This window comes from Haliaeetus albicilla, chromosome 23, assembly GCF_947461875.1.
Source record: "Haliaeetus albicilla chromosome 23, bHalAlb1.1, whole genome shotgun sequence".
NCBI classification, from domain to species: domain Eukaryota; kingdom Metazoa; phylum Chordata; class Aves; order Accipitriformes; family Accipitridae; genus Haliaeetus; species Haliaeetus albicilla.
The window spans coordinates 24,104,237-24,125,703 of NC_091505.1; the positions used below are offsets into that span (position 1 = coordinate 24,104,237).

Here is a 21,467-nt window from a genome sequence, read left to right on the forward strand (position 1 = left end):
CCTTCAGAAAAAGGTGTTGTGATATTGTGCCATTTGGTGTGTAAACCACGCTCACTAATATGAAACAGCATACCTTTTTCAAAGTTGAAATACATGGATTTCTGCTCCCTCTAGTTGTGCATCAATATGAAGTTTCCATTTACCGTTAGTATTTATAGGTATTTTGATCTATTTTAGAGAGTATGAGTGCTGTTTTTAATGTGTATGGTTGTAATACTCTGTGGTACAGTTTGGATTTTAATCAGAAGGTGCTCTCGGGAGTCTCTTTGAGTCACGTAAGCTTGTGCACTTCATATTTAGAGATCTAAAGGGTGATACACAGATCCACCAATCTGTGGCACTGTCCTTCTGTTTCAGTCCTTATTCACCATGGAAGCTCATTTCTCTCTTTCCAGATGGCCAGAAATGGAAGAAGTCCAGGTCTAATTTCTGAGGCACTCTGAACAGTCTCAGAAAAATCACTATTGTTCTAGAGAGAAGGCTCTCTGAGGCCAGTTGGCAGCAGATAGCTGGAGAGTCTTTAAAGAAAACAGTCTTCATTTTAAAAACAATTTTTTTGGGGGGGTGGGGTGCAGAGGAGAATCTGAAACAAGGGCATATTGCCACCAATTGCAGGAAAACAGATATATTGAAAAAAAAATCTCACTTTTCCCACTTTCAGGGAGCAAACATGTGCATGTATGTGTATTCTCAAATGTACAGCTCATAAGAAGAGCTCCTGTATGTGTTGGGATTGCCGAAGGACTAAAAGCATGCTGAAGTTCAATCTTGTCTCAATACAAAGTGCACCCCCTTTTTTCCATTCTCTTTTTCTTTCTGTCAGTTTAGGCTCCCTACTCACCAAGATGAAGCAAAAATAAGCTGAAACCATTTACCGTTATATTGCTTAGGAACTAGAAATCAGAGTAGCAATCTCCTTTAAGTGTTAGATCTCTGACAAACTATTTAAAAAGACAAAATTTCATTTTGGGATGCGGGGAGTGGTGCTTGATGCTCTTGATTCTAAGAATAGGTCAGCTGGACCTGGTTTGGCTGATTGTTTCACTAACCTGCTGTTAATCTTGCCGGTACAGACTTCAGACATACGCTATGGAAAGGATCTGCATTTGCAGCTCTTCACAGGGGCCGGCCTCCCGAACTACCTGTAAATTATGGGAAACCACCGAACGTGGGTGAGTTCTGAAACATACATAAGGTGGTTTTTGTTTTTTTTTTTTTTTTCTTCTCTGTTTTTTTATTACTGTTCTAGCTGAAAGTTACTCTTACTGAGTGAAACACTAGTATGGGTTTGCATTAATGGCTTTTTTGACATTTCACTGTGAATTAGTCTGAAAAAAGTTTCTCACTGACAACAGAATAACCCTTTTCGTATTACTTAGGGTTGGATATTCCATAATGTGTGTACACATGTTAAAACATTGCGGCCAAGTTGAAAAGCTTTGCACGTTAACTTCCTGTTCAGAGAGCAATGTGCTTGAGTATTTTTTTATTATGCACCTACATAATATGTACATATGCTTATAATATTGAATAGGCATGGTCACAGGAGCATGTAGACAATCTTTTCATTCAGGAATCTTAGCCAGAACAAAGCGCCTGGCTCCCTGGGAACTTTTTTGACTCAAGAATTCATTTTAGTTCGATTATGACGGAAAACAGACGACTTGCAACATCCCTCTTCAAAAAGGAAATAATCACCAAACCAACATTTGTATTACTTCAGTTTCACTTGTCCACATAGTTAGATAAAGAACTTGTATAAAGCATAGATATACGTAGGCATTCAGCTTACATATCATCAAAGAGCTTCTCTGTTTTGCTTGAACTGAAAAGTATTTTCCTTGTATGGTCTGAACTTTCATTAACTATTTTTATAGCAAACAAATTTGATTCTTACAGGCATAAATATAAGTCCTGTTGGCCATGAGTTGTGTCTTACTAGGGTATTTGATCTGTATTTACCATGTTAGTGTTTGTGCAAATATATAGACTTTTCCTGGTTTCTTAGGGAATCCATTCACGTATGTTTCTCCCATCCCTTTGGAGCTGTAGGGATGATGATGGCAGTCTTCTGTTTTTACCATATCTGTTCCTCTATTTGTGCTTCTGCACTTTCTCTCTCATTACTAAAAATTGATCTTTGTCAGACACAAAAGTGACAAAGCCTGGGCTGTTTGTGGTTGAAATCGATAGCACGCTTTGCATAAGGTCTGTGGTGTTGTGGCAGCAGTGTGATGGAATAGCAAAGTTAATTATGGGTCTTCTGTATGAAAAAGAAATGGCCATTTGCCTGGAACTAGTGCATAGGGAACTATTGCATTAGTACTTTTCCTGCTTTTGTCAGATAATTTATGAGTCATACTGTGGATGTTAAAAAAAGAAAACTATTTCCATATATTAGTATGGTTACTTCTGTACATATCTATGTATTTATTCTTTTAGGCTGGTTCTGCAGTTATTTTATTGTTAGCAGTTGGGCTGATGGATTACTAATAGGCTGGATTATAGATTTATTGCACACACTCAACTTCTGTAGTTGCATTTCTGTAAGGACTCCTGGATCAGTTCTTTTATAAGAGGAGAATCAGACCATGTGTTTTTGGAATATGCAGTATTATTAATGAACCATACTAGCAGATTGGACTTAAGCATTTGTCATGCTTTCATGAAAAAGGTCTGGGCTGCTTGCTTGGTGACTGTTTAGTGACTTAGAGAACAGAATGATTTGTTGATTTTGGTGTTTTCCTATGAATCATTTTTTAAGAAATGCAGAGGTGTTATATGGAAAAGGGTCTTTTATAGCCAGGAATGAATTTTTATAAGTATTAATTCTGGGAAGAATACAGTCCTCCTTGGTGTAGATACATAAACTACTAGTAGGAGAGGAAAATGCATCTAAAGATTAAAATAAGTTGACTATACTTAAGCTGTACAGGAGGCAGGAGTTTGGTTTTGGGATTTCCCATTGTTAATCGTGAAGTGGAAGTCACAAAATTATTTTGTGTATATTTGTGCAAAACGGGTGCTTTTTTCTAGTGAGTAGTGACAGCCACAGATGCTGCAGTGTGTGTGTGTATTGTTCTAAAATACAAGACGAAGAAGTATGCCCAGCCTCTTTAATATTTTGGCATAATTGTGAGTTCCCATAGTGTGCTGGCTTAGTCAGATTGAGTTTTCTGGAATTACTTGCTGAAGTAGTTGGGCTGAAGTAATAGACACCCATAATAATTTGTGTTCATGAGTGAGATGTAATGATTATGTAATTGCCAGTGTAGACTGGTAAATAAGGTATAGAACTAGCAGCTAAAAATATTCTTACATTGTTTCCCTTCCAGTAATAAAGATTTAAGCTTACCACCAGAAGTGTGTTTTTCTGCTGTGGGAATAGCATTACTTGTGGTTGCCTTCCCAGCTGGAAGAGTCGGTAGCTGCAGTGGTTTGCCTTTCCATCTGGTTGGGGTTGGGATGCGACCTTGTGATCTGTACTCCAAAATAAAAGGTCATGGACAGTGGAACTGGAGCAAGAAATCAGTGTTGCCTTTTCCCAGCATGTTTGTGCAGAGCCAGGAATCTTCTGGCTGGGGGAGTCTCCGAGAAAGTGCTGACCTGTGGAAGTCGTTCTCAGGCACATGTTGTTTGTGTGTTGAGTCTTGGAGGACTGTGGTGATCTGCTGGGGGAGGAGAGGAAGGGAAAATGCTGTCGTAGCTTTATGCTGCTGACAGGATAACAAGGTGAATACAGTGATGATGGTCTTTTTGACTGTTTCTCTGGAGGTTTTGCAGTAGTGGTATGTTTAGGACTCCCTTTGTGCTCTTCCAGTCAGAAAGCTGAAAGATTGGTCATACAGTACCTCAGCAATGGGAGTTACTCACATATGATAAACTTGCTTTTGAATACTACTTTGATTTTGTCAGGACTTTTTTTTTTTTTTTTGGCAGGCAACACAAAGCAGATTAGAAAGAAGGTTGTTTTCCCTCTTTTGTTGATTACCAGAGCTGTTCTAACCCAAGTATGAAAATCTTTATGTGGGTAACTGTTGTTAGTGAAAATAACAGAGAATTTGAAACCAGAAAGTTCATAGCATAGTCCCAATGAACAAGCAATTCAGCTCTATGGAAATTTACAGTCAAGGTGATCCAGCTACCTTAGGCCTGCCAAATAGCAGTGCTCTGATGAGGTCAGAAATCAATGATGTTTCTCTGCTGTAAATGAGTTCCGTGAGGTCAGCAGCTATGAAAGCTGGAACACTTTGTTCTTTTGGTGCTTTTACTGGGTCTAGCTGTCTTTGTGGCCACACATCCACTCTCTGAGAAGATATTTTGCATGTGTGAGCCAACTGTGTTTATTTCCCAGCGTTCTTATGAAATCAAGACTTGTGTTTCTTCTGCACACTGTGAGTGGTACCCAATCTTCATATTTGATCAGGCCCTGCGATGAGGTCACAGCTTACTCATTACATGTCCTGGCTATGTAAGATGTTATGTCCTCTTTATGAAGTTGTAGTGCTCATTACAGAGGGTAAAATAGTATGTGAAGTCATCACCATTGATACTAGAGAAACTATTTTTTAAGACAAATGTTTGTACCACTATTCTGTTTTCTATTTTTCGCTTGCAAAAACTGGAGTGAGGCAAGGGTTTATAGGGAGAGGAAGAATTGAAGCAGTTTGAAACCTGCTGCAGCTAGGTGACTTTGTCTATGGTGAAATGTTTTAATTCCTTCTGAAGCTGTGACTTAACTTTGAAATTTGTCATGTCTGATGATTGTTTTGTAAATTTTGTTTTCACTGATGGGTTATTGTTGCAGGGTTTTGGTTTTATCCTTCCTAGGTGAGCTTTCTTGCAAGGGTTTTTACATTTGTGCTGTTACTGCTAGTAGAATGGATTGTGATTCAAGAATTACTGTTGTACAGCGTATATGACTCCCCTCTGCCCCCTGCAACTGTGCCCATACTTGCACTAAGAACTCTAATTTTCCTGAAGGTGTGATCTTCAAGGACTGAGGACTGTGAGAAAGAAACAGAAAAATGCATGCATTTTACCATGTCACCCTTGACTAGTACGACAGGTTGGCAGTTTGAGGAAGCACTGGTGTGCGTCTGTAAGCCAGGGCTTTCCCCAGCATGCCAGGAGCTGGCTGTGCTGGTGCTGAGGTGGGAGCAGGGAGAGAAAGCCCACCTCTCATGGCAGCATCAGAGGCATTTCTGTACCTAGGTAGGAGTCATTTCAGCAGCTGGAAGTGAGGAACTTCATCTGAGAAGGCAGCCCTTCTGTTTGTGGACAAAACTAACTTACTTTTTTTAACAAGAAGGCTAGATGTGCTCACTTTTTATGTGAAATAACATCAATGCAGTTTTGAAAGTTTTTCCTGGCAGGGAATAGTGAGGGGGTAGACTTGGCAGCTCTTGCACCCAATATGGCACTAAGTACAGCAGCTAATTAGATAGGTTGCTAAAAGTTTTTAGGGCTACTATGTTGCTACTTCTCTGTGTGGGAATTGGGTGGTTTTTTAGTGCTTTTAGGCCTTACGAGTGCAGTAACTTTATTGTACTGAAGAAAACAAACTTAATGGGGATTTTTGTCATGTGTGGGTAATTCCCTATTTAGATATTGTGTATTAATCTTCCACCAAAAAATAGGAGAACTGGAACTGGGGAGGTTTGTTTTGTTTCGTTGCAGGTTTTTACTTTGCAGTGCCTTTGAAGGCAGTGATAGTTTATAAAGTGTGGGCAGACAAAAATCTCGGTCACAGCTTTGTGTGTGTGGCATAGGTTTCTGGTATGCCCTAAGCATTTTTATAGTGAGGATCAGATACATTGAATACATGCTACTTTTTGTTCGAAGATGCTGTTGCTTTGATGAAGATGATACTCATGGCACAACAGTAGTTCTGTATTTCTCTGAAACTTGTGATTGAAGCGTTTCATAAGCAGTGCTTTTTATTCTTTAATTATCCATGGGAGATTGAGGAGTCTTGTCCCCATTGTGCAAATAGGGAAATAGACACAGAAAAAAGTGAAATTACTTTCACGTCCTCTGAAGTTGAACTGATTGCAAGTCTGGGAATCGACCAGAAAAGTTAGGCGCCATGGGCCAAATGAAAGGCTGTGTGAGTTAGGTGCCTGACTATTCACTGTACCTTTTAGAGTTTGCTTCGTGTGATTTACAGCAAACAGCAGCAGTAAATTTTCAGAAGGATTGCATAGGAACACTGTAGGACGCAGAAGGTGTTGTGATTATTGGGAATATTTTGAGATGCGAGTATACCTTTTTGATTCACGCAGTTCTTTGTGTGCTTAAAAAAAAATGTTCAAAGCCATTTGAAATTGTTTAAAGGCAGATACACTGTTATTATGTACTTAAGTGATTTAAGCATTGAAAGGCACAGCAGAGCTACCGTACTGCTAAACGACTACATCTCTGTGTTGTCCTAACAGTGTCCACAGTGTGGGGGAAAGGGAGGTGTAACATTTTTAAGAACTTAACTTTTAAGATGGCATACCTAAATAGTAAATAGAGTAATGTGTAGGCAAACCTGACGGTACCTTTGTACAGCATTTATCACTACAGGATCTCTGTGCCTTCCTGTGGGGAAAAAGGGTTAAAGATTTCATTTTTACTTTGCTAGGGGAGACAGTTTCATGTAACAGTTCCTCTATAATATCAGGTATCAATTGAATAGTAGGTCGATAGTAAATTAATTTGGTTTAGTGTGTTTTGCTTTTTTAGTATTGCTGAATATGTGTTTTTACATGAAAAACAAATATTGACTGAAGGTGAGGTCACGCTGGGAGCCTGACGACTTTTGCAAGCATCTACACCTTTTATGGAACTTTTTTTTCCTCATATGTAGTGTTTCAGTTGCATTGAGTGATTAAAAATATTCCAAATTTCAGAGCATAAAACTGAGAAATGAAAATACTTTCTGCAAATCTGGAAACAATTTATTTTCCTTGCCCATTTATCTCTCTGCTTGCATATAAATACTTCAGTTGTGTAAATTTACAGAAGTGTTATGGGTTAGTAACCCTTTGAAATGGTGCTTCTTGACTTTGTAGATTTTTTTTTAACATGTTCCATGATTTTTTTTGTGTAGATAGGCAATGATACGTTGATACAATTAAGAAAATGGGTCAAGTTGTTCACTATACTTTTAAACGAAAGGACTGAAAGGCACTAAAGAGCTTCGTGCCGCTCCTGTGAAGCCCTGCCTACTTCAATGTGCAGTAGACAAGATAAGGGGTTTCTTCAGGGAGCCTGCTATCGCAAGGACTCAGCGAAACCCACTGATATAGCAATGTTAGATCCTTAAGTGCCATTGAAGAAAAACTCTCAAAACTTTAAAATCCAAAGTTCAAGTGGTATAAATTAGGATAGGTGAAATTCAGTACCCCAAATGATCTCAGATTACGCATCAAATCAAAGATTAGAATTAGGATCTTTCTGTGTTCTACAGCCATAAGCCAGCAAAGGCACATGAGTGCCTGTTTCCTCCTTTTCTTGTCTAGTGGAAAGATTCATAGTTATCATCAGTGAAACTGCTAACAGTGCTTTTTTACATGATGTTTTTCTGTATTTAGATTTCAGGCTGTTCTTGTAAGGACTCCTAGGTTTAGCAATATGAAATAATTTGTTGTTGTTGCAGTTTTTTCTTGTGCTTGCCATTCTTTTGACTGGGGCTTTTTCCATTAGTGCCACGTATTTCTTATTCTTCAGTTACATTGCCACAGAAATGCATCGATGTTGCTGCTGCTGCTTATAATGAGAGAGGTTTTGTGAGGAACATGTGGAAGACCATTGACCCTCACGTATGATCTGGAACTCATTTCAAAGAAGGATTTTGATCACAAAAAAGCACTTAAACTATTATTATACTCAAAAAATAAATTTGTCGTAATTGTTTTAAGGAAATTATATGTTACTAATACCATGTTTGCCAAATCCATGTAGAATAAATGTACCTGTTGCCTGTTCATGAACTGAACACTTGGAATAACTTCTAGCTGTGATGGGAGCTTTATTTTGCTTTAATTTTTGTATAAGAAAGCAGGTGCAATGTGTGGTGTGGTAGATATTGAAAGGCTTCATCAGGAGTGGGCTTTCTTTTTACAAGACTGTACAGAATGTTCTGATAAGGTGGAAGGGGCTCTGATTTATTGATTATAAAAATAAAGCTGTTACCAAATGTTATATTTGATTTAATATTTATTTACTTTGAGCTCTGGTCAAAATTAATGTATTTGTTTTCCTCTTGTTTTGTTTTTTTCTCCCAGTAAATATAATTTCTGCCAGGCAATTAACTGGATATGGACGTTTCAGCCACTTGTTCCCAACGTCCACCTACCAACACATGAAAATGCATAAGAGGATTTTGGGACATCTATCATCTGTTTATTGTATAGCCTTTGATCGCAGTGGGAGAAGAATTTTTACAGTAAGTTTAAAAATTTTACTTTTCTTGGAAGATTGCTTTGCTTGGTTTGATTTCTTTCTTTCTTTCTTGAGTCCTGCAACAGCCTTTTAGTCACTGATTGAGATGCAGGCATGGCTTCCAGAAAAAGAAGGGAAGAAAAATCTTTAAATGTATGGAAAACCCATCTCTTTCTATGCTAATTTTCACTTTTCACTTGACTTGGTATTTTAAAATTGCTCATGGCTCTGGTAGACTGAAACTTAGTCAGCTGTTTGCTTCCCCATGTAGAACCTTACAGCAGGGTTGTTCCGGTCCAAAGCTTGCAACCCTCACTTGAGACATGTGCTCATTCTTCTTTATTTATCATCTTTCTTGCTGAATGGCACCTGCAGTGTTCTGGGATTTGGATTTAATTTGCATGCTGCTTGCTGGGTTAAATCTTAACACTTTTTTTAAAACTACGTTTTACCTTTTGGTAACCTTGGAAATGCTGGCAATCCTTTCCTTACATTTCAGTAAAAACTTGTTGATGAATAGAAGACCTCATTACTTCATCTACAATTTACTTCTCAACTAAATTTACTTTCTAGAACTTGTAGTATGTCAGTGAATATATGAATATTATTTTAAGTTTTTCTCTAGAATATATTAACATACATTTCTGTGATATTGCCCTTGCTTTTTGTTGTGCATATTTAAAAATTAACAGCTTTTTCAAATTAATAATGCATCTTTTAACTGTTAATGTTAATCTCTGTCTTGTCTTGTCTTTGCCCTTGTCTCTTATCAATAGGAGTTTAGAAACAGATTATCTGGCAGGCTAATTGTTGCCTTTGTATTCTTGCTAGCTTCTCCACTCATAAATTGGTCAGATAGAGATGTTGTTAATGATAATTACTCTGGGTCACAGTGAGGGCCTTTCCATTTTCGTTTATGCCATAAAGAAATCTTTCTCATCTGCAGTTATATGAAGAACTGAAAGTGATTTGTGTTTGAATTTAGCTGCAGTTAATAAAATGTAATTTAAAGTCAAATGATGTTGATATTGCAGTTAGTTTTATTGTGTTATGTTCCTGAATATATAGTAGCAATCCTAGCCCCCTAGTGTTAGTATTCTTTGTAGTATCTGAATAGTGGAAAGGTCTGTGAACTGTCTAAAAATTCTTGGTAATATTGGGATTAAGTATGAAATTATGTAGCTGCTACTATAAGTAAAAATATTTTACAGTGATATGCATTGGATATGCTTTTGAATTGTGTCCTGTCCGGAACTGAAATCTCACTGAAATCGCATTTCAGTTGCATGTGATGTTGCATGGTTTCTTTCTTTGAGTGGTCCAACTTTCTTCTGTTAACAGAAATTGAACCTCATAGTACAGCTGCCTTACGGCTCCAGGAGCACGGCAGAGGCTCTGAGATCCCTCAGATGCTTAAGTGTTATTTTTCCTTAGAGCTTAAGTCTTATGATCACTTTGATTTTACTACTGGCTTGATCTGGCTCACACAGATAAATAGGTCTTTTGGTAGTATGTAATGAAACATTTTATCTTCTTAAATTTACTTTAATTACTACTGAACTGTACTGAGAGGAGTTGTATTAACAGCAGTAATCATATCTTAGTATGAAACATAAGAGAGTGGCTTCTGTTTTATAAATATCTAAATTCCTGACCCCACAAGGTGATTCCCAAACTCAGATAGTTGTGCCTCTGTGGAATCCCGCTGAAGTTGTTCTTCTGGCAGGTTCATGACGCAATAGTGCTTTAGATACCTGTTTGTCTACAGTGCACATGTGTATTATGCGCACATAAAACGTGTATGTTATTTTATATAATCTTTGGAAATTTTTGTGTGCCATTAGGGGTCAGATGATTGTTTGGTCAAAATCTGGGCTACAGATGATGGGCGCCTGCTCTCAACGTTGCGAGGACACTCAGCTGAAATTTCTGACATGGCTGTTAACTATGAGAACACACTGCTTGCTGCAGGCAGTTGTGATAAAGTAGTCCGAGTATGGTGTCTTCGAACCTGTGCCCCAGTTGCAGTGCTGCAGGGCCATTCAGCTTCCATTACTTCCATACAGGTAAGGAATGACATTTTTTTTCTAAACCCTTGAATTAAAATGGTACTAAGAGATGTGGATTAGCAATCGGGGATCAAGTATATCTTTTCATCTCTGGCGCCTAGATTTGCCCCAACTCGAGGGCGTTGTTTCCTGGCAAACTCAGTCCTGCGCAGTGGCCAACAACTGCCTGAGGGGATGATCCTGCTTCTTCCAGCTGCCTTTAACTATGTGGTCCCATTGCTGCTTCCTTAGATCTAGCAAATGCATGGCTACCGAGAGCATCAGATCAACGAGCTGAGCCAGGGAGACATGGCTGGCATCTCTGGTGATAGTCCTTGCATAGCGGTTGAACCAACAGTCGTGTGTTCGCAGAGAATGTTTATATTTCAGAGGAATACTGTCAGCTGAAAATCTTTATTTCGCATTGCTTATTTGCTCGTTATCTTAGCCTGTACCATAAAGAGCCATTCTGGATATTGTACCCTACATAGACACTGCAGCAGCCGCAGTACAGCACAGATAATCTGCGCTTGCGCCCATGCAGTTTCAGTTGTGTGGCAAGTGCCCAGTGAGCAATAGCGGAGCAGGACAAAGCAAAAAAGACTAAACTGCTGACACCCAGTTGTCTACTGGTGGCACAGTCAGTAATGGCTAGTATTTTGCAGTTTATTTGCTTTAAAAAACCCACAACTGCCAGGCAGAAACCTCCAACAAAATAAAATTCCAGGATAAAAAAGGCAATCCCTGCAATTTGGCAGGTTATGCACATAGAGGGGAGAACACATGGGAAACGAGAATCCCTCTCTTCTGGAGCTTTGCTGCCTTAGATTCATCACAGTCTTCTCCAACATGCCAGTAGTCCCTGGGAGTCTCATTTCTTCCCCTCTTGCCTACACTTCCAATTTCATCTGATTTTCACTATGCCACAAGTTAGTTACTTTAAGGTGATTGTTTTGGAGACATATTTTACAACCTGGTTTTGTATATTATTTGTTAATGTGATATGTTAATGCATCACTCACAAGTTTTTTGTAAAACTCTGGTAATTTAGACAATAATCACAATCAGTCATGGCTTTTTGAGGAACCAGTGCTTGATCCCTTTATCAAAAACCAGATAGCCGAGGTTTAAAGGTATTGCTGCAGTTACAAAATTAAAGTGAGAGACTTCGGAATGAAAAGATTTCCTACTCCTTAGAGAGGCAGAGGAGAGGTTCAGGAAGAGGGAGGGAGTGGGAGTCCTACTGTGCTGCTGGTTTTTGTTGGGCTTGGATGCAGGAATCATTTTTGTCTTTGTTACCGTATTTGATCCAGTTCTATCACAGAAAGAAGTAATTCCTCATCTTGTTGCCCCATTAAAAGGGTCTAGGCTTGTTTCACTTCCCCAATTTACTAACTTTTATGTGGTAGAAACAAAGACTTGCTAGTCAAAATGTAGGTGTTTTCCATTTCCTCAGCTTTATTTTTATGGAAGCTCAGATTCTGTGATTATCCCTCATACTGCTCTCTCTACTCCCGGTGAGAAAGCTAATATATTCGTGAAAAAGATTTGTATCAACATCTATTTACAAGTTTCCAGCATGTAAGGGGAGAAAGAAATTAGTTGGTTTAACTGTTACAACTTTATTTTTAGTTCTCTCCCGCAAGGAAAGGAACAACACGATACCTCACTTCTACTGGTGCTGACGGAACAATCTGTTTCTGGCAGTGGCACGCTAACACCATGAAATTTAAGTAAGCCTGTTTAGATAATTATAATTATCTTGAATAAAGGACGAATTTATTTTGAGTTTTAGCATGGAGAGGAATGCTGAGATAATTAAATAAGGGCATGTTCTTTCTCAATAAACAAGTTTCTCGGGATAAGTTCTCCCATAGACACACTGTGCAGGAGTGCCATACCAGTGTGTGGGGCAGGGAGAGCTTTCAGGGAGTCTATGGCATTACAACCCATAGGGGAGGCAGAGATCAGGGCTATTATTTCTGGGTTTTGTGCTTTGCAAGCCAGTGTTGTGGAAGAACTTTCAGCTTTTATGCTTAGGACTAAATCCTTGTCCAAAATGTACAGGCAGAAGAATTTATTTGCTTTTAATCAGAACAGCACACATATGTAGACGACATCAAACTCATACTTAATAGGGAGTAAATGTTATTAGACTAACCGTTCGCCAGGTTCTGTTTTAAATAGATTTGAATTGGTGAGTATCGTGATAAATAAGTTAAATAGTCTTTTCAATTTAGAAAATGATAGTTTTCTTACTAAACTAAGGAAGAAAATTACAAAAATGAAAAATAAGTTTTAGCAAGCTTAGGTGAGAATTCTGAAATAAAGAGACTTAGGATGGGCCAACTGACCTTAACCTGCTGAGCTGCAGTGCACTATTCTTGTTGAACAGCATCGGAATAAAGTAATGAAAAGTAAAAATGTTATGTTGTTGCATATAGGGATCGCCCTGTAAAATTTGCAGAGAGGTCCAGGCCTGGTGTTCAGATATCTTGTTCATCTTTCAGTTCCGGTACGTATGCATTGTAAGGTAGCTGAAAGTATTTTATGAACTATAATTCCTTTAGTGACAGGACTGTTACTTCTTTTTTAATACAAATGGTATTAAACCCCTTTTCAGTTAATTATAGCACTGTAAAATTGTGATTGTTTGAAATTTTCCATGCTAAGCATCTGCCTCAAGCTGCTTTTTCTCTCTTTTTTTTCTATGATTTAAGATAAAATGTCTTGATTTACTTCCAAGGAAGACTATGCTTTCAGTCTGTTGTTTTGCACATCAGAGATTTTTCTTTGTAACGTCCTTTTAAGGTTTTATCTTGTAAAGTTTTTGAGTGAAAAGTTCTTGAAATCTGGCAGTCAGGTGGCCTCTGTTCGAAGGTTACACTTTTGCTAATCTTCCACATTTGGCTAAGTTCTAGGAGGATCATTTCGATGTGATTGAAAATGTTAGCTTAACTGACATCCTTTGTTGCGGCTTTGAATTCTCAAAAATAGTGATTTTTTTAGAAACAAAATTATGTAATTTCTCATTAATTTTTGCTATCTGAAATTGAGAGCTGTTCTAGAGGCATGCGAGCCTTGCCCACATTCCTTTTTTAAAACCAGAAATCCTGAAATAACTAAAACCATTTCAATGCAGTAAACTACACAATAGTCCCCTTTTTGTGCAATATTGTAAATAGAACAAACATTACAAAAAAAAGCTTAATCACTGACTCCTGATTCAGCCATAATTTCTCTGATGTGTGTCAAACAGATGTTGAAGGTGTGCTTAAATATTTTCTTTGATATTTACCAGTGAGAACATGAAACTATTCCCCATCTAATTTTCCACATAGGCTGATGAAGAACGCTGTGTTAATTTCTGAGGCAAAGCAGAATAGTTTGTTGGATGAATGTTGTAACTTGCAATATTCTCTTCCTTTGGTCATAAAGGTTTGCAACTGGAAAATATTGTAGAGCTCATAGTTCAAAGCTGATATGGTCTGAGAAAATACAGAACAAAGCAGAATTTGTCAGAGTTAACTGCTTTGTTCAGGACATATGTTTTGATTACATTGAAATTTTCTATTTAAAACTGCAGTTTGCTGCTTTGACAATAAAGCAGTAATTAAAGTCAGTTGTTCCTTGGATGGCTTTTCTTCTCACAGAAAACACTGTCTTTCTTAGGTGGCATGTTCATTGCAACAGGTAGTACTGACCACGTGATAAGAATTTATTATTTGGGCTCAGAATCTCCGGAGAAAATGGCTGAGTTAGAATCTCATACGGTAAGAGACAAATAGGAAAGCAAATCTTTTTTTTCCCTGCTTTACCTTATTTCAGGAACTTCAATTTTGTACATCTTATTTGACTTGTTTTCTGTCTTTAGAGTTGAGCTGGCTCTCAACGCTCTGGTATTTAAATGCCTGAAAATTTGTGGTATGTTTATTTTTAAATTCCTCTGAGGCAGAAGATGTGTGCAAAATATGCTTTATGTATTTCATTCCCCCAGCAAACTGAGGGACTAGATGATTTTCCCATATTCTTGAAGAAAGTCTGTGTTGGAATGAAGAATTAAAGCAGTTTTCATGCATGATGTGATTTTTCCTATTAAATTTACTCTTGAGTGTTTAACTTTAGTTGTGACCACAAATTCACATAACAAGAAAAAACAAAGTAATTCTGGTTTTAGAGTGTGCAGTCAAACTTTGGATCATGATGGTAATTTCATTTAGAAAATAAAGCAAGCTTAAAAGCATCCTTTCTCAGGTAATGCAGAAGGGTTTTCGTAAAAACTCGAACTATTTAAAATATCTGTACAATGACTTTCAATGATAGTTTTTGAGTTTGAGTCTTGATAGCTTTTATTAAAACTGTTGAATGTTTCAGTTTTAATGAAACCCCATAAAGAAGCATCACTAAAGCAATATAAAATCTTTCTTCATTTCTTAGTTGTTACCGAGAGCAGGTGATGATTGCATTATTTATTATGTGCATGGTAAACAATATATCAGAAAGGCAAGCTTATAGCAACACTGATAGGGCTGTCACTTGTGAGGAGTTCAGAGCATTTGTCTTTGAACCTTAATAGCCCAGCTGCCCACCTTAACAATATTTTATGGATTAAAGCTGAGGTCTAAATTGATTCACTGAACTTCAGTGGGAGTCATGGCTCTCACATTTAAGTCTCAGACCTCCAAACCAACAAATCTAACAAGTATTTTGCTCACAAAAGAAAAAATGTTTTCTATATTCAGCAGTTCATATTTGGTATAAACCGTAATTCCTTTTATTTTTGAAAGTCTGCTCTTCTTCATACCACAGACTGCTGTCAGCCCACCCCTGAAAAAAAAACCTGAACTGGGCACTTGGTTATCAGGAGCTAGAGACGTCAGTGGGAGCGAAGATAGCAAATGCATGTAGCCAACACAAGTATTTAGCAAAATAAAAAAATTGCAAAACCATGTCTAAAACATAACATTTGTTTCTCAACAATTGAAAAGTGGAAATAAAGCCAAGGTTTGCATTTTTTTGATGAAATGTTTTGATGCACTTTAACATTAGGTCTAAAAATTGCAAACCTGCTGTGATCATTTATTCGGTTAAGTGATTCTTTCTCCATCTTGTTGAGTGCTGTACCTACCAGGCCTTGTGAGCTCCTGAGGTTCCTTATTCCTGCTAACTCTGCGGAGTCTAAAAGGTGCAGAGTTCCCCAGGCAGAGCTTACCCAGGGGTATGTACGGTCCTGTGGCACTGTGCAGGAAGACTGTGCTCAGACAAGAACAGAGCTGCTGCAGCTTCTTCCTCCTGAAGGTCTAAGAGTCAGGGAGACTGAGTCAGAAATCGTTTCTGTCTCTGAGCTACTTCTGGAGCAACACGAAACCATCACCTCTGAAGTTTTCTATTTCAATGTTTAACACACTATGCCTGGGCAAGTTTTAGCTTCAAATGTGACTTTTCTGTTCTTAAATTTGTAAGATAGTATGTTGTAGGAGGTGTACAGGAAGATGCAATTTGCTAAATAGAAGCTGATCATTAAGATCTTTTTGGATGAGTGTTTCAGTTTACAAAGCACTTACTACTATTTTTTTCCTGTCTTCTATTTAGGACAAAGTGGTTGCAGTCCAGTTCTGTAACAATGGTGACAGGTGAGTGGCTGTCCTGGGATTTTGACATGAGAAGTATGGTATTTAATTTTCCAAATAACTTGTCAGAGAAAATTTGGTGCAACAGGACCAAATGGGCTCTGATTAATCTAGACAAATTGCTCAAAGTACATTGCAAGATGTGTGTCATATCCACAAACTTGGACTTGCTGCCTTCTGCTGTAACAACAAAAATGTTCTGTAACTGTGCTTTTGTTTTGTATTTTTTTAAACTGAGCAAATTGGAAACCAAATTTTGTAAGAGTGTCTTCACAGGTAGCCTTGTTAAATACAGAAAGGGTTACTTCTGGAGTAAGAGCATTATAATAAATGTACTTTGAAGCAAAAGTTAGAACTGTTACACATACACAGATGGTCAGACAAGTAAGTCTGCAGGTCTGATCTTCATTAAAGGAGCCTCTCTTGCGAGGTGCTTTTACCTGGTAAAACATCTGAGTATATTCATTGTTTATAATGGGATCAGGGATTTGGTTTCTCAATTACTTTTCTTTCTTATTTTTTCTTAACTAGAACATCAGGTTAAATGTGGGGGAAAAAAGCTTGTTGGCTTTATCATTTCAGTCCTGTTAGAGCAAGATGAAAAATAAGCACATACACATGTTTGTTTATCTGTGTGGCTGTTGTTTGAGTTAGTGACTTTTGGGCATCTGTTTTTCTGGAGCTGCAGGAAACAAAAGGAGTAGCATGGTGACTGTACCACATGTCTGTTTGCCAGACATAGCCAGTGCTGATGGCCAAGTTAGAGGCAAAGGGGAGGCCAAGCTACCAATGACAGGAGCACTTTTGGTAGCTTTTACATTCAAAGCAGATATATTCCCTTGTTTCTGTACTGGGGCACAGATGAGGAGGCCACTACTTTACCAACTGCTCTTGCTCTGTCCTCTCTGTAGTAAGTAGTATGGGAATGTGACACTCTGACTTCCAAAAAAGTAGGCTCTTAGATTAGCATCTGAGCAATGCTGTCTGCACTGACCGAAAGGAGGTACAAACTCAGTGCAGTCATTTATGAAAAGAAAATAAACATGAAAGGGGAAATAAGACTTGGTGTGTTGTCAGAAGTGAAATGGAAGGAAATCAAGGAAATAGTGGCATCTAAATGATGAGTATCATGCATAATGAAAACAAGGAACTGTAGAACTACCTTTTATCTTGGGGGTTTTTGTTTGGGTTTGTTTTTTTTTTTCATTACTTCACTGTGCTCTTATTTATGATCCATATAAGAATCATGTTGAACCTGATAGTGTTGTTGATAGGTTATGTATATGTTTGGGTTTTTTGTTAAAATTTACTTCTCTTGCATATGTTATCTGTATCATTTATACCAGCTGGGGACCAGAAAGCAGCAAGCGATTAGCATAATTTGAAAACATTTTCCAAATAATATGACATTGCTGATATGTTGCTGAAACATAAGGCCATCCACCCTTTACTATCTGTCTCATTTAATTCCTTTGTGAATGATTTCTTTTGCAAGTCTCTCTCTGGGCACATTGAAAAAGCAAGTTGTCTCTTCTGGTGCTCAGAGTTCTGAAAAATGTGGGAAGAGTGTTTGTTTTCATGAACACACTCAAAATTCATAAGAGCTCAACTTCTGTGAGGTTCTAGAGTGATAAACATGATAGGATGAATAAACAGGCCCTCATCCTTCATCTTGTATTTTTGTAACTCTGAAATTGCCAGAAAAAAAACAAACCCCAAAAACCTGACTTACTTCCAAGGGGGAATAAGCAAAGAATAGCTCTTCAATGGGATGTAAATGTGCAGTTGATCCTCGCATCCCAAATTTGGATCCAGGAGTAGATGCTTAGTAGATAAAATTCCCCTGCTTAATTTGTCTGCATTTGAGATTAAAACTCTCCTTTACACATGTTCTTCTCATTACAATTGTTTGGCTTTCCACAAGGTTTTGGATTTTTTTTATGTAATACTTCAGTAGTGTCCTACCATATTTTTGTGGTGTCTCCTTGCAACCCACTATCTTTAGTCTTCACTGAGTCACCAGTACATCTGGATAGCTTAACATCACCTAATGTCACGTTCAATGGGTTAATCTTAACATTTCCTGGAGTGAAGACTGTGTGAGTCTGTGTTCATTTATGTGACTAATGATGAGCTACAGTACTTACTTTGACTAGTTTCTGGAGCTGAGTATATGGGACAGTTACTCTACACGCACATCACATGCTCTCTGAACTTGCAGTCTTTGGTTAATTGGTCTGCTTTATTATTCATAATAATTTACTTATCTCTGACATACCTGGCAAATATGTGAATTTCTAGGCAAATATGTGAATTTCCAGTTAATTAGTTTAGATGATAACAGTAATCATGTGGTCTTAAAGTTTATGAAGCGAACCATTCCAACCTGCAGAGCTTTCAATTTTTACAACTGTGCTAAGTCAGGATGCTCTCTCTTATGCAGCAATGAAAGTCAGGATGCTCATGATAAAACGTATAAAGGTGCCTACAGGCGTGTTTGTGTGTCAAACTTCTGCAGCACAGCTGTGTTGGAGAGTGGCGTGACAAGCTTTGATTAGTGATCAACATGTTAATGTAAATGGGCTTATGCCAGCTTTTGCTCATATTCTTTATTTTGATTGGCAGGAGGTTTAAGGGATATGTGCAAGCAGGAGCCTTCCAAGCAAAACTGTAGCTTTGCCAGTGGAACTGCACCTGTACTTGGAGATCTTTGTCATGTAAAATTATGTGGGAATGTACTGCTATAATTGTACTAACAGTTCCTTCCAAGCACTGTGAGAGCACAGGTCTCAGTGGGGGTATTAGGTCACATAGTCACTGAAAATTATATGCTATAGTGATGCTTTTAATGGAAAAGTGATAGCTTCCTTTTTATTTTAATATAAAGAAGTAAAAACAAAAAGAAAATAAACCTGTCACAAGCATTTTTTAACCGTTTTTCATCATGATGAAAAAATTCAGATCAGGGAAACTGAAAAGGGGAAACAATCACTTATTAAAATAAAATTGAATAGGCTTGCCTTTTACATGTAATTTTGTATGTAAAAGGAATATACTTTTAAAGGTGTTGGCCATCCTATGAAAATGTATTACTTGAGGAGCTTTTTTAAAAATTCTCAACAAAAATGATTTCTGTGACATTGATAGACAAAGCATTATGATGTAGCTAACTGCTTTTGCTGGATGCTTGAATTTTTTAAACAAGGAGGAGTTTAAAAAAGAAAATACTCATATTCAACTTCGCAGGCAGGGTTACCTACTTGTGTTCAACTTGGGTATTTCCCTTCCCTGTCTTCACCCTCTCCCTAAGTTAATGTATTATAATTTATGCTAGACTCCTGGCATGCAGTTTTTCTTTCTTTGCTGCCACTATGAACTGCTCCAGAGATTTGCTGATGTCATTAAAAAGGGAATGTGCAGCTTGTATGAATTACGACATTGAAGTCATTCCAAGGCCATCTGCTAGCTGTAACCAAATGTAATTAATGTTGTGGGATATAAACTCTTTTGTACCGTACAATATCTGATATGAAAATTGTAACCTCACTGTCTTTTAATTACATTCTCTACATCAGAGATGCACAAACAATATAAAGAATAAGTGTTGAAAAAAGATTAAATACATTCTAGCTTCTGTGCTGGTGTGAATGGGTGTGCTCTTGGCTTGCCAGTGTTCTGTAGCTGCCTGTTTCCTGTGGCAGTAGTTCATGGATATTTATGAGTTGTTAAACACGCCTATGTGTGGGCATATAGAGAGTAAGACAAGTATATATACACAAGTATGTATATATATATTTGTGTACATGTGTGTGTGTACACATTTGTTGCAGAGTAACATAAAAGTAAGTGCTTGTAGCGACGTTTTCTAAGGTGAATGACAGTCCTCTGCCAAGCTCCTAAATATTCTTGCCACAGGATTTAGCATGCCCACACTGTTGCTGAGGATGGAAAACTCCATAGCGAAGCTACTGAATAGTGAGAGAATAAGATCTTATGATGGGCATGTGGGTATTAGACCAAAAGCAGCGGTGACTTATCCTTATTCAGAATTTCATTACTTTTTTTTTCTTTTTTTTTTTTTTTTTTTTTCCATAGCTTAAGATTTGTCAGTGGAAGCAGAGATGGAACAGCAAGAATATGGCACTATCAGCAGCAAGATTGGAAGAGTGTGGTCCTGGATATGGCTACTAAAATGACAGGGTAAACCAAACCGAAACAGAATACACTTCATAGCCACGTTTACACAAAAACCAAAATCTTCCATCGTATTGAAAACTGTTTATTTACTTCCATTTTTGAGTTAACTTCAGTGCATGTTTTTTGTGTATTGAAAATGCCGTGGCTCTATCTGTTAAGTTACACAGTTAATTAGGCCCCAAAAGAAAAGATTAATACATTGGTAGTTCCCTACTCCAATAGTTGCGGAATATTTAGTATTTTATATACAAAGTAAGAATGTCAAACAGAGTTCATCTCACAGAAAGAGGTTTTAGTAGAACCTCATTGATCACATGCTGATATGCTTATATATATGTCCAGCATGTTTCTTAACATTGTACTTTTCCTTAAGTTTTCAAGTAAGAGGTGAGATATGGTGATTTGGTTCTCAGGTTCAGTTAGGGTTTCGAGTTTTTCTTTCTGAGATCCTCAAGTGACTTCTGTAAATGGCCTTGTAATTGAATATGCACAATAACAAAAAGCAGAAATGGAGAAATCTATTAGGCATTTTGCTTTGCAGAATTCTTTATATTTCATATAGTTACATTTTTAATAAGTTAGCTGTCTGTGGAGGGTTAACCCTGGCTGGACGCCAGGTGCCCACCAAAGCCATTCTATCACTCCCCCCACCTCAGCTGGGCAGGGGAGAGAAAATATAACAAAGGGCTCGTGGATTGAGATAAGGACAGGGAGAGATCACTCACCAATTACTGTCATGGGTAAAACAGACTCAAGTTGGGGAAAATTAACTTAATTTATTGCCAATCAACGGGAGTAGGGTAATGAGAAGTAAAACCAAATCTCAAAACACCTTCCCTCCACCCCTCCCTTCTTCCCGGGCACAACTTCTCCCAGATTCTCTACCTACTCCCCCTGCCCAGCGGCGCAGGGGGATGGGGAATGGGGTTTACAGTAAGTTTATCACACGTTGTTTCTGCTGCTTCATCCTCCTCAGGGGCAGGACTCATCACACTCTTCCCCTGCTCCTGTGTGGGGTCCCTCCCACGGGAGACAGTCCTCCATGAACTTCTCCAACGTGGGTCCTTCCCATGGGCTGCAGTCCTTCACGAACTGCTCCAGGGTGGTCCCTTCCACGGTGTGCAGTCCTTCAGGAGCACACTGCTCCAGAGTGGGTCCCCCA

General features: G+C 38.1%; 1 protein-coding gene across 1 annotated transcript in view; it reads left to right on the forward strand.

Moving 5' to 3' along the window:
- Window positions 1-21,467, forward strand: part of BRWD3 (bromodomain and WD repeat domain containing 3) — a 63,675-nt gene that overhangs the window by 10,915 nt on the left and 31,293 nt on the right. The window contains exons 6-13 of the mRNA XM_069811573.1: window positions 1,074-1,172; window positions 8,274-8,434; window positions 10,275-10,496; window positions 12,111-12,211; window positions 12,923-12,993; window positions 14,151-14,251; window positions 16,071-16,111; window positions 20,204-20,308. Of these exons, the coding sequence (XP_069667674.1) occupies window positions 1,074-1,172; window positions 8,274-8,434; window positions 10,275-10,496; window positions 12,111-12,211; window positions 12,923-12,993; window positions 14,151-14,251; window positions 16,071-16,111; window positions 20,204-20,308 (901 nt within the window). The remainder of the gene's footprint in view (window positions 1-1,073; window positions 1,173-8,273; window positions 8,435-10,274; window positions 10,497-12,110; window positions 12,212-12,922; window positions 12,994-14,150; window positions 14,252-16,070; window positions 16,112-20,203; window positions 20,309-21,467) is intronic.